This window comes from Mobula hypostoma, chromosome 15, assembly GCF_963921235.1.
Source record: "Mobula hypostoma chromosome 15, sMobHyp1.1, whole genome shotgun sequence".
NCBI lineage: Eukaryota > Metazoa > Chordata > Chondrichthyes > Myliobatiformes > Myliobatidae > Mobula > Mobula hypostoma.
The window spans coordinates 36,505,409-36,521,520 of record NC_086111.1 but is presented as its reverse complement, the minus strand read 5'-3'; the positions used below and the strand labels follow the sequence as shown (position 1 = coordinate 36,521,520).

The following is a 16,112-nucleotide window of genomic DNA, read 5'->3' as shown; positions in this document are numbered from 1 at the left end:
ATATGGATGTCCAGCTTTTCTTTAGGACCATACCCCTAGAAGCATGTAAAGCCATCCACTTCTTTCTGCAACAGAGATCCAACCAGATCCCCTCAACACAATCATCTACCTTCCCTGAACAACTTCTCTTTGACTCCTCTAATTTCCAATAAATCAAAGGTGCATCCATGTATACTTACACTGGACCTAGTTATGTCTGTCTATTTGTTGGTGACAGGGAAAAGTTCTTGTTCAAAACCTTCTCTCAACTATTTCTCTGTTACATTAATGACTGCATTGGTGCAGCTTTCTGCACCCATATTCAACCTGCCAATTTTATCATCTTTGCTATGAAATTCCACTTGCTCTCGAATTCATTTTCTGACAGTCAGTCCCTTTTCTGGTTCTCTCTGTCTCTAGCTGAGGAGATAAACTACCCACTGATATAAACCTGCTGCCTCCCACAGCAGCCTAGACTGCAACCCTTTCCATCCTTACTTTATTACCTTTCTTCTAATATTTGTATATTGTATATCTGTGCACTTGTAATGCTACTGTGTCGCAGTAATTTCCTTTGGATCAATAAAGTATCTATCTATCTGTCTAATGTAAGGATGCCTTCCCTTTCCTTTTCTCGCAATTTTTCTGCCTCCGCTGCATCTGCTCACAGGACAAGGTTTTACCATTCTAACCCACTCAATCTTTTGAAATAGTACAACCATACATTCTAGGTACAAGTTCAATACCCACATAGCATTTATTTGAGGAATTTGAATTTACATTATTTGTATCCCCACCTTCCTCTCCAAAATATTTTTACCACATTATTGAAATTGTCTCTGTTAAAATTATAAATAGTGATGTGGTGTAACATAGTAAGCCCACAGAAAACATCTAGTCTGGATGGGGTCCTTGGCTGTGTCTTTAGATCCTACACAGATCAACTGGTAAGGGTATTCACAAACATTTTTAACCTCTCCCTCCTTCAATCTGTGGTTCCCATCAGCTTTAAGACTTCTATCATCCCAGTATCTAAGAAAAACAAGGTAACAAGCTTTAGAGACTACTATTCAGTGGTTCTTATGTCAACCACCATGAAGTGCTTTGAGAAGCTGGTCGTGGTATGCATCAACTCCAACCACCAAGACAACCTCAGACCACTGCAATTCACCTACTGCTGCAACAGGATACCATCTCCCTGTCCGTACACTCAATTCTGGAGCATCTGGGCTGTAAGGACAATTATGTTAGACTATTTTTAAATGAGAACAGCTCCACCTTCAATACTATAATTCCAAGTAAACTCATCTCCAAACTCTTATGAGTCCTGATGTAGGGACTCGGCGTGAAATGTTGACTGTTTATTCCTTTCCATTGCCTGAACAGCTGAGTCCCTCCAGTATTTTGTATGTGTTACTCTGGATTTCCAGCTTCTGCAGAATCTCTTGTCCAAACTCTTAAACCTGGGACTTAACACCACTATTGGCAATTGGATGCTTGACTTCCTGACCAACAGACTGGATGGAGTCTGTAAGGGTTGACAGCAACACCTCTGCCATGGTTATTCTCAGCAGTGGTGCAACACAAGGCAGTGTCACCAGTCCCCTGCTTGACTCCCTGTACTCTACTCATGAACGCATGACCAGATTCTGCTTTAATTTCATTTACAAGTTTGCAGATGACACCACTGTAGTTCAAGTTTATTGTCATCTGACTGTACATACATACGACCAAATGAAACAACCTTCCTCTGGATTACGGTGCACCCACAATGCACATATCACATACACCTCATAAAACAAACTACTACCACAAATAAGTTTATAAAATATAATTCAAAATGCACGTAGTGCACAGCACAGGTAAATAGTAAGCAGAAAACAGTACAGTAAACAGCTCCTAGTTTCTTAGTGACGAAACCTTGTTGGTGGCAGGGTCTTTATTGATTTCACAGCCTGGAGGAAGAAGCTGTGACTCAGTCTAACAGTTCTAGTCCTGATGCTCCTATACCTCCTTCCTGATGATAGTGGGTCAAAGAGATTGTGGGATGGGTGGTTGGAATCCTCAACAATGCTTTGGGCTCTCTTGGCAAATGCCACAAATAAGAGGGAGGGAGACCCCAGTGATCCTCTTGGCAGTTTTTACTATCCTCTGTAGGGTCTTGCAGTCTGATGCCTCGCAGTTTCCATACTACACAATGATGCAGCCAGACCTGACACTCTTGATGGTGCTCCTGTAGAAAGTTGTTGGTATGCGGGCCGGGTGCCTTGCACGCCTCAATCTCCTCATAAAGTGTAGACACTGCCGTGTCTTCCTGACTAATGAGAAGGTGTTGTGGGTCCAGGTTAGGTCGTCTGTTATGTGCACATCAGAGAACTTTGTGCTCTTCACACTCTCCACAGCAGAGCCAATGATGCGCACGGGGCAAGTAGTCGACCTGTGCCTTCCTAAAGGTCATAATCATCTCTTTTGTCTTGTCCACATTGAGACCCAGGTGGTTGTTCTCACACATCTTGACAAGCCTCTCTACCTCCTCTCTTTATGCTGATGAGGCCAGCCGCTGTTGTATCATCAGCAAACTTCATGACGCAGCTCGAGCTGGATCTAGCAGTGCAGTCATGAGTCAGCAGCATGATTAACAGTGGGCTGAGCACACAACCTGTGCTCAGCGTGGTGGAACTTGAGATCTTGCTGCCAACTCGGACCGACTGAGGTCTTTCCGTTAAGAAATCCAAGATCCAGTTCCAGCCTCTGAGGAATGCTCGTGCTAAATGCCAAGCTGAAGTTGATGAACAACATCCAGGTGTATGAGGCACCATTTTCCAGGTGGGACAGGGTGAAGTGGAGGGCCAAAATTATGGCATCATCAGTGGACCAATTTGAGTGGTAGGTGAACTGGAAAGGGTTGAATGTAGTTGGAAGGCGGGATTTTATACAATTCATTACCAGCCATTCAAAGCAATTCATGATTGTTGAGGTCGGTGCCACTAGGCGGTAATAATTTAAGTCAGTTACCCTCGCTCTCTTGGACACTGGAATGATGGTGCCTGCCTTGTAGCCTGTAGGGCCAGTGGGCTGTTGCAGGGATATAAAGATGTCCATTACAAACTCTGTCAGCTGGACTGCACAACCCCTCAGCACCTGAGCAGGTATGTTGTCCGGTCTTTAGCCATTGTGGCTAGGATCCTCCTCGCCTCAGTTGTGGGCAGACAGGGTGCCTGTTCCTCAGGGAGAGGGGCCTCTCCTCGATGTTGTATCATTCATTGTGTCAAATCATGCACAGAAGCATTCAGCCCATCAGAAAGGGAGGTGTCAATCCCGTTGACGTGCAGGTTGGACTTGTAATCTGTTCTGGTTTATACAGTATACCTTGCCACATCCGCTGCATCTCCCTGGCGTCACAAAGGTGTCTGTGAATTTTCTGCTGGTGCACCTCAGATAATGAAGAATCGAAGTACAGGAAGGAGATTGAGAGTGAGTGACATTGTGTCATGACAATGTTGCTTCAATGTCAGCAAAACAAAAGTCCTGGTCATTGACTTCAGGATGGTCAGTGGTGCACCCACTCCTGTTTACATCAATGACGTTGAATTTGAGATTTGAGAGCTAGAAGTTCCTAGGATGGAATATCCCCAATATCCTGATCCAACCACATTAACACCACAGCCAAGAAAGCTCACCACTGCCTCTACTTCCTCAGGAGACTAAAGAGATTTGGGCATGTACCCCTTAACTCTCACTAACTTTCATCAATGCACCATCGAAACCATTCAAGATGGATACATCACGGTTTGGTATGGGAACTGCTCTGCCTGCGACTGCAGGGAACTGCAGAGCATTGTGGACACAGCTCAGCACATCAAAGGAATATGCCTTCCCTCTGTGGACTGTGTCTATACTCGATGCCACAGTCAAGCAACCAGCATAAGCAAAGACTCCCTCCCATCCCAGACATTCTCTCTTCTCCCCTTGGCCATCAGGCACAGGATACAAAATCTGAAAGCACATACCACCAGCTCAAGGACACCTTCTATCCACTGTTATAACACTACTGAATGTTTCCTAGCGCAATAAGATGTATTCTTGACCTCACAATTTACCTCATTATAACCTTGTACCTTGTTGTCTACTAGCACTTTCTCTGTGCTGTAGCGCTTTACTCTGCATTCTGTTATTGTTTTACTGTGGGCTACCTGAAATGCACTGTTGTAATAAATTGATCTGCATGAACGGTGTGCAAGACACATTTTTCACTGTTCTTCAGTACCTGTGAGAATAATAAACCATTTTACCAATTTCAACTCCCTTCTTAAATCAGATAGAAGATACAAAAGCTTGAAAACATGTACCATCAGGCTCATGGACAGCTTCCATCCTGCATTATCAGGTTCTTGAACAGACCTCTCATATGCTGCTGGAATCAGGGAGAAAGTATAAGAGCCTCAGGATTCACGCCACCTGCTTCAGGAATGGCGATGAAATGCTTTGAGAGTTTGATCATGGCTAGAATCAACACCTGTCTCGGGAAGGACCTGGACCCGCTGCAATTTGCCTATTGCCACAATAGGTCCACAGCAGATGCGATCTCAATGGCTCTCCAATTGGCCTTGGATCACCTGGATAATGCAAATACGTATGTCAAGATGCTGTTTATTGACTATAGCTCAGCATTTAACACCATCATTCCTACAGTTCTGATTGGAAAGCTACAGAACGTAGACCTCTGTATCTCCCTCCACAACTGGATCCCTGACTTCCCATCCAGAAGACTACTATCTGCAGATTGGAAATAACATCTCCATTTTGCTGACAATAAAACCTGGCACACCACAGGGGTGTGTACTTAGCCCACTACTCTCTTTACATCCATGACAGCACGGCTAGGCATAGCCCAAAGGCCATCTTTAGTTTGCTGATGATACAAAAATTGCTGGCAGAGTTTCAGATGGTGATGAGAGGGTGTACAGGAACGAGATATACCAGTTAGTTGAGAGGTGTCACAGCAACAACCTTGCACTCAATGTCATAATCAGAATCAGAATCAGGTTTATTATCACCGGCATGTGTCATGAAATTTGTTAACTTAGCAGCAGCAGTTCAATGCAATACATAATATAGAAGAATGAATGAGTGAATAAATAAATAAATAAATCACAGTATATTTATATTGGAGATTAAATGTCATACAAAAATATAAATATATATTTAAAAAAGTGAGGTAGAGTTCATGGGTTCAATGTCCATTTAGGAATCGGATGGCAGAGGAGAAGAAGCTGTTCCTGAATCGCTGAGTGTGTGCCTTCAGGCTTCTGTACCTCCTACCTGATGGTAATAATGGGAAACTCTCAACAAGACCAAAAGACTGATTGTGGCCTTCACAAGGGGTAAGATAAGGGAACACAAACCAATCCTCATAGAGAGAGATCAGCAGTTAAAAGAGTGAGCAACTTCAAGTTTCTGGGTTTCAATATCTCTGAGGACCTAACCTGGACATGACATATCGATGCAGCTATAAAGAAGGCAAGACAGTGGCTATATTCTGGAAGACTGGAAAATTGCAAATGTCTCCACTCTTCAAGAAGGGAGAGAGGCAGAAGAAAGGAAACTATAGGCCAGTTAGTCAGTGGTTGGGAAGATGTTGGAGTTGATTACTAAGGATGAGCTCTCAGGGTACTTGGAGGCAAATGATAAAATAGGCCATAGTCAGTATGGTTTCCTCAAGGGAAAATCTTGCCTGATGAATATGTTGGAATTCTTTGAAGAAATGTAATGCCTTGCTTCATATTTTTTTACTGTTATGCTGTTCTGTATTTGATTTTTGCACTGTTCTCTGCAAGCTGATTGTTTGGGTTACTGTTGAAGATAAGAAATAGGAGAATTGTGTGCCATCCAGTTAGGATGGCCGGATTAAGGGGAGGTTTCTCTGGTGAGGGACACTAAGGTTGGGCTTGGGGTTTTTTGTGAAGGAGATAAAGAGAGAGGAGGTCGTAGGATTCAACCTGGAGCGGGGCTGTGATTCGACGAAGCCCGGGATAAAATCGAAGGAGGATCGGCGAGGGGGACACCGTGAGCTCCAACTTGCGCACACTAGACTGATCATTAAAATGGGCCCTTTTCTTCTTTTGTTCTTTCTTTACTAATCCTTTAGTCAAATTGGGAATTATAAAACTGAATCTTTTAACTGTATGTGGTGTACTGTCTGTTATTTCATGGCACTTATTTGTAACAGGGTAACAAATCACGCAGCATCCACACAAAGAGGGGGTTTTGGGATGGGCTTGCACCTCAATCTCACCCGTTTGGCAGGGCCAGAGATTGTCTTCCCTAGACTTACACAGCCCACAGAACCAGAGTGTTTCAGAAACAACAAGCAGGATAGACAAAGGAGAATCAGTTGATGTTGTGTACTTGGATTTTCAGAAGGCCTTTGACAAAGTGCTACACATGAGGCTGCTTAACAAGCTACGAGCCCAACGAATTACAGGAAAGGTTGCAGCATGGATAAAACAGTGGCTGATTGACAGGAGACAAAGAGTAGGAATAAAAGGAGGCTTTTCTGGCTGGCTGCCAGTGACTAGTGGTGTTCCAAATGGGTCTGTGTTGGGACCAAATCTTTTTACGTTATATGTCAATGATTGTGATGATAGAATTGATGGCTTTGCTGCAAAGTTTGCAGGTGATATGAAGCTAGGTGGAGGGGCAGGTGGTTTTGAGGAAGTAGAGAGGCTACAGAAGGACTTAGATGGATTAAGAGAATAGGCAAAGAACTAGCAGATGGAATACAGTATCAGGAAGTGTATGGTCATGCACTTTGGTAGAAGAATTGGAAGGGTTGACTATTTTCTAAATGCAGAGAAAATACAAAAAAACTGAGGTGCCAAGGAACTTGGGAGTCCTTGTGCAGGATTCCCTAAAGGTTGAGTCTGTAGTGAGGAAGGCAAATGCAATCAAGAGGACGAGAATATAAAAGCAAGGATGTAATGTTGAAACCGTGGAAAGCACCGGTGAGGTCTCATGGAGTATTGTGAGCAGGTTTAGGCCCTTTATCTTCAAAAGGATACGTTGAAACTGGAGAGGGTTCAAAGGAGATTCACAAAAATGATTCCGGGATTGAATGCCCTAACAGATGAAAAGCGTTTGATGGCCCTGGGCCTGTATTCACTAGAATTCAGAAGAATGAGGGGTGATCTTATTGAAACCTATCGAATGGTGAGAGGTCTTGATTGAGTAGATGTGGAGAGAATGTTCCCTATCACAGGACAGTCTAAGACCAGAGAACACAGCCTCAGAATAGAGGGGCATCCGGTTCGAATGGAGATGAGGAGGAATTTCTTCAGCCAGAGAGTGGTGGATCTGTGGAAATCCTTGCCACAGGCAGCTGTGGAGGTTAAGTCTTTATATATATTTAAGGCAGAGGTTGATAGATTCTTGATTGATCAGGGCATGAAGGGTTATTGGGGCTGAGAGGAAAATTGGATCAGCCATGATGAAATGGTGAAGCAGACTTGAGGGGCCAAATCACAAACAAGAGAAAATTTGAAGATGCTGGAAATCCAAGCAAGACACACCAAATGCCGGAGGAACTCAGCAGGCCAGACAGCATCTAAGGAGAAGAATAAACAGTCGATGTTTCAGGCTGAGACCCTTCATCAGAACTGGAGAAAAAAGAAGAGTAGGAGGGTGTGGGGAGGGGAGGAAAAAATACAAGGTAGTAAGTGATAGGTGAAATTGGGATGGGGGGACAGCTGAAGTAAAGAGAAAAGAAGTCAATTAGTGAAGGAGATAAAGGGCTGGAGAAGGGGGAATATGATAGGAAAGGACAAAAGGCCATGGTGAGAGAGGGAAATGGGAATGGGGAATGGTGAGGTCGGGGGAGATTACTGGAAGTTTGAGAAATCGATGCTCATGCCATCAGTTTGGAGACTACCCAGATGGAATATACGGTGTTTCTCCCCTAACCTGAATGTGGCCTCATCCTGGTGGTAGAGGAGGCCATGGACTGACATTTCGGAATGGAAATGGAAAGTGGAATTAAAAAGAGTGGCTACTGGGAGATCCCGGTTTTTCTGGCAGAACATAGGCGCTCGACAAAGCAGTCTCCCAATTTACGTTGGGTCTCACCAATATACAGGAGGCCACACCAGGAGCACCGGATAGAGTAGATGACCCCAACAGACCTGGAAGAACTGCTTGGGCCCTGAATGGTAGTGAGGGAGGAGGTGTAGGGGTAGGTGTATCACTCGTTCTGCTTGCAAGGATAAGTGCCAGGAGTGAGATCAGTGGGGATGGATGAATGGATAAGGGAGTCACATAGCCCCTTTCTTTGAAGAAATATGGTATCTCCTTAGCCTTAGAGGCACATAAGCAAACAGTGTAATAAAGCCTCAGTACAGCAATGTATTGGCTTCATCTATAATATTTTAAGTAAAATATTTACAATAAAAATGTTCTGTTAGTTTTGCAAATGGCTATTTTTAAGTGCTACAGCAGACAGAGAAAAGATCTTCTTCAAAGCACTGTATATAGGCAACACACATCAAAGTTGCTGGTGAACGCAGCAGGCCAGGCAGCATCTCTAGGAAGAGGTACAGTCGACGTTTCAGGCCGAGACCCTTCGTCAGGACTCATATAGACTGTATATAGGCATTCCTTTCTATTGCACCACAATCTATACATTGGAGAAATGTGACCATTTGCAAAATCATGAAAGCACCAGCAACCCAATGCACTTTGCAAACATAATCAGTGGACACTTAAAACATCAACTTGCGCTACATCTACCCATCAATTATTTTCAAACAGAATTTTGAACTGGATCTCAGAGGCTAAGTTTAACACATTTGAATACCCGTGCCTCAACCACAGAACTCTGAACAGCACATACAGCTGTGACTCGCAGGCCAGGAATATACTCGTATTTATGGCAAATCAGGTCTCGGCACAGTACATTACCGCCCAGGGACAATTTGAAAGATATGCATCCTTCTGTTTACATGGGCTGTACCTAGTTTTAATTGTATCAGATTCAGATTTTTGGAATACCAAATCAGGGTGTATTGGAAGTGTAATAGTTACAGAGACTATAACGCCACATCTCTTCGCATAATGATTTATATATGTGTCAGCGCAAGTTACACTCTCCGTGAGCGCACCTCCCCAATTCGACGCTTCTCCTGCATCCTCGCCGTTTCTACGCATGTGCCCGCTTTGTGGCCCCCGACCCTGAGGCGCGCGCGCGCGCGCCCGTGCTCTGAGATGACGTTAGCGAGCGGCGCCATGTTGTGCGTGCCTCACTCGGTGCCGGGCCTGCTGACTGGTGCAGGGGAAACTTTATTCTGCAGTACTCTTGTTCCTGGTGATTGGCGCGGGGGGACGCTTTCTGTTGCACCGCTAAGATGGAGCCCGAAAGCCTTCTCGAAGCTCTGGCAGGTCAGTGGCTTCGGACGACCATTTTACCGGCTGTATCTGTGCGCTGGACAGTAATATGTTACGTGCACTTGTCCCTGAAGCTTCGTGCTCCTATCCCGACCGCTCGTTAATCCGTATTGTGTTTTCCACCAACAGATTTCGAGAAGAAGTCCAAGAAGGAAGTGTCGTCGCAATTGGACCAGTTCCTTTGTCATGTCGCAAAGACTGGAGAAACCCTGTAAGTGGGAGTGCGGGCCGGAGGGGAGGGCACCCGGGGACAATATTCCGTTGAGCTCAGTCGTCAAGCTTCACAAGCCGTTCACGGCCTCTTATCTCTTCTGCTCCCTGTCCTTTTTGACTGGATGGGAACCCGAAGTCCCAAACTGGGGGTGGGAATTCAATACTTGGGGTAGTTTCGGATTTGAATCTCACAGGAGATATTACACGTTCTGAGTTAGACAACATAGAGAAAGTATATTGAGATGCTGGGCGAGGGTTCATAAGAGAGCAGGGAAAAAGAGAGGCCACTTTTGCTCAAGAGGCTGGCGTGGATGGGTATGGGTGGTCTCCTCGGGAGGGGGTGGGGTGCAGCATGTGAGGGGTCAGGTGGTCTCACGGATGCAGCATGGGTGGGGACAGGTCGGATGGTCTGCTCTGGGAGAACAGCGACAAATAGCCTGCGGGGTGGAAGCAAGTGGCCCGGTGGGGTGGGTGGCATGTGTGGGACAGTTAGTCTGCTCGGGGTGGGTGGCTTAGGGGACGGGCTGCCTTCGTGGGAAGGGGGCAATGTGGGTGGGGAAAGAGGTAGTCTGTTGCTGCTCTAGGGTTGGGGTCAGTGAGTGGGTGAGGAAAGAAGTGGTTTGATATCAGAGGGAATATGCAGAAAAAACTTTTTAGAGGTGGGATGGGCAGGATGAGCTGGAGAAGCTGGTTGTGATTGCCTTCTGGGGGTTTGCAGTGGTGTAAACAATGGTTAGTGCACACTTGGTGGCAGCACTGGTGGTAAGCATTCAGAGTTTGGATTCTCAGTTGGTGGGGAATTAATAAACGGCTGCTAAGTCCCAGGTAGGGAGCACAGAAAGAGCTCACCTACCTGTGATCAGATTTGTAGGCAGTTATGGTCCTTTTGTGGGTGGATGAGGGGTAGGGGTGGAGAAAACATGGAGAAGGAAGAAACAGTCTACTTGTAGAACACAGTACGACACTGGAACAGGTCCTTTTGCCCCCAGTATTGTGCTAAATTAATTAAATTAGTGATCAGATGTCTGTCTAAACTAATCCTTTCTGCCTACACAATGTTCATATCCCTCCATTTCCTGCACATTCATGTGCCTAAGAGCCTCTTGAATTCCTCTATCATATTTGCCTTTATCATCACCCGAGGCAGTGCATGCTAGGCACCCAGCACTCTGTGTACCGAAAGAAACTTGTCCCACACATCTTTCAACCCTGGGTGAAAAAGGATACTGGCTGTCTCTTCTAACTATGCCTCTCAAGCTCTCTCTGATGTCCACTCAACCTCCACTGCTGCAGAGTAAACAACTGGTGTATGGCCAGTATTTCCAAGGGTAGGAGGCATTTTGTGGGGTGGACGGGTAGATGAGGATGAAAATCTGTAGAGGGAGAAGCCAGTGTGGAGGAGGTGGTCATCTTGTGGGATGCCTCACTGTACTGTAGAAGAGAGTTGATGGGAGGATTTCTTCTGTGGTGTGGGGTAGAGACAATCAAATTGATTTGGGATGAGATCTTTATGGGAGAAGCCGGCTGGATAGGTATCAGAATCATGTTTATTGTCACTGACATTTGTGGTATCCATGGGAAAGTAGATGGGGGAGAAGGATACAGTTTTTGAGTGATGGAGTCATGCAAGCAGAGTTAGTTTTTTGTGAAAAAGAGGAATGTAAGTTGGTCCATTTGGAGGCAGAGTGTCCGTGTAATAGTGGAGTTGGAATCTGGTGGTGAATGGAAGTAGTAGTGGTGATCTTTGCAAATCTGAGCAGATTTGTAGATGGATTAGAGTGCAGGAATGGGTAATTGTTGCAGAGTTGCAGTCTATTCTAACATACTGTTTTTATCTTACCAAGTTTGGGACGCTTCTGAAGCGTGGGAATAGTAATTATCGTCAATCTTGACATGCTTTAAAGTGAACCAATATTCGGAGAACCCGTTTCAGTTGATCTCGCCACTAAATGAAGCATTTTTGTTGATTCGAGTGCACTGAAGCAGTAGCTTTTTTCAACGAGGCGTCGTTGTGTTTACCGGGATTTGCATTGTTGACTTGTGGAAGTTACTTCCACAATGTAATAAATTATCTCGGGTATCACCGTACTGAGTTTTGATTTCAGGGGTGTCATGGGTGCTTTTGATAAACTTAACATTTGGCTTCTGTGTGGCTGTAAATCTGGTAGGTAGTAGTAGTGTGGAAAGCCTTTCAGCTTTGATTCTCACGTTGCTTGCTCATCCCTCGGAAGGTGAAGCCTTTGTGGGAAAGCTTTTAATCCAACTTGATCCATGTTATGTCTTGAATTGCCCGGCTCAGTGGGGTACTCGAAAGACCGGGCCTACCGCTTGATTGTGCGGATCACGGGCCATCTCCTCTCCACCCGACCGCCCAGCCGGAACCCCCTTCTGTGCTTCCCGGGCCGGTGGAGTGTCAGGCATAGTGTGCTGCCTTTACCAGGGCCTGGAGAGAGCAGACGGCCGCCCGCTCCTCCTTGTCGGCCTGAAGGCCGCAGCCAGGGAGTCTGTAAACGTAACCGCAGTCTCTGCTGCCGTCTGAACTTGAGGCCCGGCCCCAGGCTGGCTGAACTAACGGGCTGGTCAGAAGAACTGGAGCTCCCGCTATCCCGTTTTCACCCCGTTCAGGGTGCCCTTGTCTGCCGAACCCGAACCGCATTGCGCAAACCCGCGGGCTGCCAGGCCCGCCAAAATAGCTCGACCGTTCGCTGGTCGGGAGCTGGGGTGGTTTCAGATTCCGAGCGCCCTTGACCGACCCTCGCCAGCTCCCGTGCCGTGCACTCCTTGTGTGCCGGGGGCCCGGGCAAACTTTCCGCCCGCTGTTACCTGACACCGAGTTCTCTTCCTCCCTGCAGCCTTTGATCTCTTTAAGTAATTGGGGTTCTTGATCTTCAGCTTATATATTTTAAAACTCATTTAGGGTTGCATGCCACATCTTCTGCCATCTACAATGATTATTTAAATTAATAGAATACTGCTAGCAAATGCATGTGGAAAATATTGCAGAAGTATCAAATTCAGAAAACTTGTTTGATCAGGGCTTGTTAAAATTTCTTCCCACTAAGTTGCTGAAATACGTACTCCTTTTGTATTATTAGTGTAGAGTTTGTCAAACACAAATGCTGGAAACCTGAAAAGACTTGTATTGTTTTGATTTTCAGTTCATATGATTTCTTGGGCTGGTCAGATACTGAATAAGTTCATAGTTAATGATTTATAGAATTTGATATCCTACCTGATTCCAGTATATAAATGCCCCAAAAATCCTTCAGACCCAGCCTTGAATATAAGCTACTTTAGTAAAATATATTTGTGCTGCCCCGAAGTTTTTGTCAGGAGGTGAGTAAAATAGAGAATTGCCTTTATTTTTCTACAGTTTCTCAGTGAAGTAGGGGGTTTGACTTGGGTGGGTGGGAACAAATTACAAGAGTAATTGAAGACAGCCATTTATACTTTATACTTTATTGTCACCAAACAATTGATACTAGAATGTACAATCATCACAGCAATATTTGATTCTGCGCTTCCTGCTCCCTGGATTACAAATCAATAGTAAATATTAAAAATTTAAATTATAAGTCATAAATAGAAAATAGAAAAATGGAAAGTAAGGTAGTGCAAAAAAAACAAGAGGCAGGTCAGGATATTTGGAGGGTACGGCCCAGATCCGGGTCAGGATCTGTTCAGCAGTCTTATCACAGTTGGAAAGAAGCTGTTCCCAAATCTGGCCATACGAATCTTCAAGCTCCTGAGCCTTCTCCCGGAGGGAAGAGGGACGAAAAGTCTGTTGGCTGAGTGGGTTGTGTCTTTGATTATCCTGAGTTTGAGTTTGTAATCTCATTTTCTTATCAGAATTCAAGATTCTAACCATGACAGCTTTGGGTTTTGCTGAGCTTGGACTTTGTAAGCTTGTTGGACTTTGAAACAGGCATCATATTTATATTGAATTATGTGCAATCTCATAGCTGAATTTCACAAACGTATTTCACTGTGGCATTTAATAAGTAGGTATTTAAGTTGGCATTAAAATAATTCCTAAGTGTCCTTTTAAAAAATAGAGTACCTTACACAGCAATAAGTTCAGTTCGTTTGCTTTTCACTGATATTTGTTAACAATGAGCCTAAGACTTGGGTTGTATTGTAGTGGAGTAAAAGTCAGGAACCACTTTACTGATGGATGCCTTAAATTGTGTGTTTTGAGTAAAGATGGGAAGAGACTCATTGTACTGAATTGGTAAGGAGAGGGTGATGATTAAAATAGCTTTATTGTTTAAAATGAAAAAAAATGTTTGAATTGTAACCAGTTAAACGTTTTGAAAAAATAAACACTACTTAGGTGTTCCCTTCTGATTTTCACTGCCTCCACCTGTTCCAGCTTTCCACCTGAGCAGTTTTGTTCCAATAGTAGTTGCAATTATAGACTGTTGCAACACAGGTTGTTTAGACTATTGTACCTGTCTTGACGCTTATTTAAAATTCATAAGTAGAAATGGATGTTACTTTTTACTGTTATCACAATTTGGTACTGTTGTGCAATTAATCAGTATGTATCTTATACTTTAATGTTTTTGAATCACCTTGGTGATCTCCAGATCAAATTTCCTTGTTTTTTTAAAAAAAAAATTTTGGTAACCACCAATGGTTCTTTGACCAGTTCTCTGCATCATTTAGTTGTTGACTTTCTTTATACTGAAAGTAATTTTGCCTTGTATCAAAACGCTTATAGACCATTCATGGATATTCTGTGTTTCTACTCTAATGTGAACGACACTGACCTTCCCTAACTTTCCACATCATTGAATCCTTTGTACTATTCTGATGAATCCAGTTCACCTCTTCCACAGTCTTGATGTTGACCTCTGAAGTTCCCAGAATGAACAGAATACTCTAGCTGAGCACTATGCAACATGTTTAAAATGCTTAACATAATTTTGTACTTTCTACCCAGTAATAAATCCAAAGATGAGGAAATCTGCAGATGCTGGAATCTCAAGCAACACGCATAAAAGTTGCTGGTGAACGCAGCAGGCCAGGCAGCATCCCTGACAAAGGGTCTCGGCCTGAAATGTCAACTGTACCTCTTCCTAGAGATGCTGCCTGGCCTGCTGCGTTCACCAGCAACTTTTATGCGTGTCGCTTGCAATAAAGCCAAAGCTTTCATTTGTGTTTTTAAGTACATTTATTATCCAAGTATGGAGAGTTTATGCACCTTTGAGATTTGACTGCTTACAGGCAACCACAAAATAAGCCCAACAGAACCCATTTTAAAAAAAGACAATCAAATGTGCAGGAAAAAACAAATCGTGCAAACATAAATGTAAGCCATAACATTCAGAACTGAAGTTCATGACAGTGACTCCACAGCCACAAAGCCAGTCACAGCTGAACTAAAAGCCCATTAGTTGTGGGCTACAGCCTCAGTTCAGTGCAGAGACTATTAAATCTCGCTGAGCAGGAAACTGAACACTGGCCCTTCTCTCACCTCCAGCCCCAACACCCTGACCTTTCCAACCTGGCCCAGCGCTTAAGTCGGCTAAACCTCGGGTCATTCCTCTGTCTTGTACCTGGGCCCTGCAAACTCCATTTGTCCCCTCAACCTTTCCAATCTGGCCTGGCGATTAAATTGGCCAAACAGTGGTTTGTTCTTCCCGCTCGTGCCTGGGCTCTGCTACCTTCAGCCCATACATGCTCTGCCACAACTGCCATGCACTTTTGAGACTTAAGTTCACACTACAAAAATGCCAGGTCATTCAGGTGGCTATTGATTTTGAGCAAAAATGTGATTATTAAAGTAATTAATGGTTGTGTATGCTGCCAGTAAGTCATCACTGTACTTCAGCAGTGCCATCTTAAACAGGGAAAAAAATAAAAAGGAGTAGGTCAGTTGGCCATCTGATAGGAACATTTTTGACCTAACTGTTACCTCAGCATATGTTATGCTGTCTTTTCATTCCCCTTTAATATAGCTGTTTTAAATATCTGTCTTGAATATAAATGATTCTGTCTACTTTCTGTTTAAAAAATTTTAAAGAGTCATGACCCTTTGAGAAGGAAAAAACAACACCTCTGTCTTGAGTGGGTAATCCCTGATATTGGAACTGTGCCCCTAGTTTTAGATGCCTCTACTGGAAGACACAACTTCTCAGTATCCATCTTGTCAGTCCCCTTCAAAGTCTTATATATTTTGAAAATGTAACCTTTCGAGTTTCTCTCCTTCACTGAGTATTGACGAGGCCTACTCAGCCTCTTCAGTCAAGTTGTGTGTGCTCTTACATTGATTTTATTGTGTTTCTTTGTATTAACTGTGAATGCCTGCAAGAAAATGAATGAGTTGTATATGGTGACATGTATGTACAGGTATCCCCCGCTTTTTGAAAGTTCGCTTTATGCCACTTCGCTTTTACGAAAGACCTACATTAGTACCTGTTTTCGCTAACCGAAAGAAATCCGAAGAGGATTTCCGCTTTTACAAAAAAAGGCGAAAAGCG

At 44.1% G+C, this 16,112-nt stretch overlaps 1 protein-coding gene across 2 annotated transcripts in view; it reads left to right on the top strand.

Annotated features, from left to right (window-relative positions):
• The first annotated feature begins 9,219 nt into the window (after positions 1-9,219).
• ppp4r2b (protein phosphatase 4, regulatory subunit 2b) overlaps positions 9,220-16,112 on the top strand; it is a 91,928-nt gene continuing 85,035 nt past the window's right edge. The window contains exons 1-2 of one of the 2 annotated variants that reach the window (XM_063067900.1): positions 9,220-9,408; positions 9,544-9,625. In XM_063067900.1, the coding sequence (XP_062923970.1) occupies positions 9,235-9,408; positions 9,544-9,625 (256 nt within the window). In that variant the 5' untranslated portion in view covers positions 9,220-9,234. The remainder of the gene's footprint in view (positions 9,409-9,543; positions 9,626-16,112) is intronic. The other variant, XM_063067902.1, reaches the window with a different exon arrangement.